Raw genomic sequence first — 1,436 nt, forward strand, 5'->3', positions numbered from 1 at the left:
TACATATTTTTCATCACAATCAATATATGTTTCCTCTTTTTTTATATTTCTAGTTGTGCTTCTCATTAAAACGGTACAAGTACAAGCCCGATGCTCAGACGAATTCCCTTGCAACAATATGGTCAACGAAGAAGGGCATTCAATGGTGTTTTCTGATATGAGTCTAGATAAACAAAGAACAGGTTTGCGCCCATGGGTCGAAAAACGTGTCAGACGTACTAATCGTCTGTACAGCATTGATTTTCCTGATAATAAAAACCAGCCAGCCGAGGTACTCTACAAAAGAAAAAAGGGTTTCAACCCATGGGGCGGTAAAAGAGACGTTTCTTACTCAAACAGTATACCTATAGACATTCTAAAGGAGCGTATGATGACTAACCCAGAGCTGAGAAATAAAATCCAGGAATTGTTGAGAAAGCGCACCTTTTCCCCTTGGGGTGGGAAATAAAAGTTTTAAAAAAAAGATATGGAATAAGGCGTCGAAAATTTTTGACCAAGCATAAAACTTATTGAGTAAACTTGTGTTCTTTATAAAATGACCTTGTAAAAAGTTCAGGGTTCACGTATAGAAAAGAAAATTACTGATGAAAAGATTGTCTTGGATTTCTTTGGAAAAATTATGAAAATAAAATTAAGTAGTGCCATTATCTTAATATGTGTGTTGTTTTTTCCGGCAAGTAACTTTAACAAATTTCTCTAAAATATTAATGTTTACTAGCTGAATCTGTGGATATTACATGGTTTAAGATGTCGCCCTCTGTGTGTGTATGTGTGTGCATGAGTGCGTGCGTGTGCATGCGTGTGTGTGTGTGTGTGTGTGTGTGTGTGTGTGTGTGTGTGTGTGTGTGTGTGTGTGTGTGTGTGTGTGTGTGTGTGCATGCATGCATGCGCGTGCGTGTGTGTGTGTGTGCACTCGCGCGTGTTTGCAGGCCAATAGCTTTCGTATGCGTATTAGTGTGTATATAAAGCAATGGCATTTGTTTCTCTCTTGTACATACACTTCCGTCATTCACTTAGCATTTTAATATAGAAGGTAAAAGATAGAGAGATGTGTGAATGTGCCAGTAGAGTTCGTTTGAATCTCTCTCTCTCTCGCTCTCTCTCTCTCTCTCTCTCTCTCTCTCTCTTTCTCTCTCTCTCTCTCTCTCTTTCTTTCTTTGTTTCTCTTCCCCGCAAACACATTTACCACCTCCGTTCCACAGAATGACAGAGTAGCGTGACAGATTGTTTACACCACAGGAATCTGTCCTTAGCACTTTAATATAATAGATGTGAGATGGTGTAAATTTCAGGAACTGAGCGTACGGAAGCTCTCAATAAGGAATTTTGTTATATATCTTTATTTTTTAGTTTGTTTGTTTTTTTTGTTATTTTGTCAAAGCATAAGACCGTTATCTCTACTTGGTAATAATTAAAATTATTAATAATTCTATAAT

General features: G+C 37.5%; 1 protein-coding gene across 5 annotated transcripts in view; it reads left to right on the forward strand.

The window, feature by feature from the left end:
- The window catches only part of LOC106882736 (uncharacterized), a 43,310-nt gene extending 42,663 nt beyond the window's left edge, over positions 1-647 (forward strand). For all 5 annotated transcript variants that reach the window (XM_052967378.1, XM_014933512.2, XM_052967381.1 and 2 more), the window contains exon 3: positions 54-647. In XM_052967378.1, coding sequence (XP_052823338.1) covers positions 54-448 — 395 coding nt within the window. In that variant the 3' untranslated portion in view covers positions 449-647. The remainder of the gene's footprint in view (positions 1-53) is intronic.
- Positions 648-1,436: the final 789 nt, after the last annotated feature.

This window comes from Octopus bimaculoides, chromosome 4, assembly GCF_001194135.2.
Source record: "Octopus bimaculoides isolate UCB-OBI-ISO-001 chromosome 4, ASM119413v2, whole genome shotgun sequence".
In the NCBI taxonomy this organism is placed as follows: Eukaryota; Metazoa; Mollusca; class Cephalopoda; order Octopoda; family Octopodidae; genus Octopus; species Octopus bimaculoides.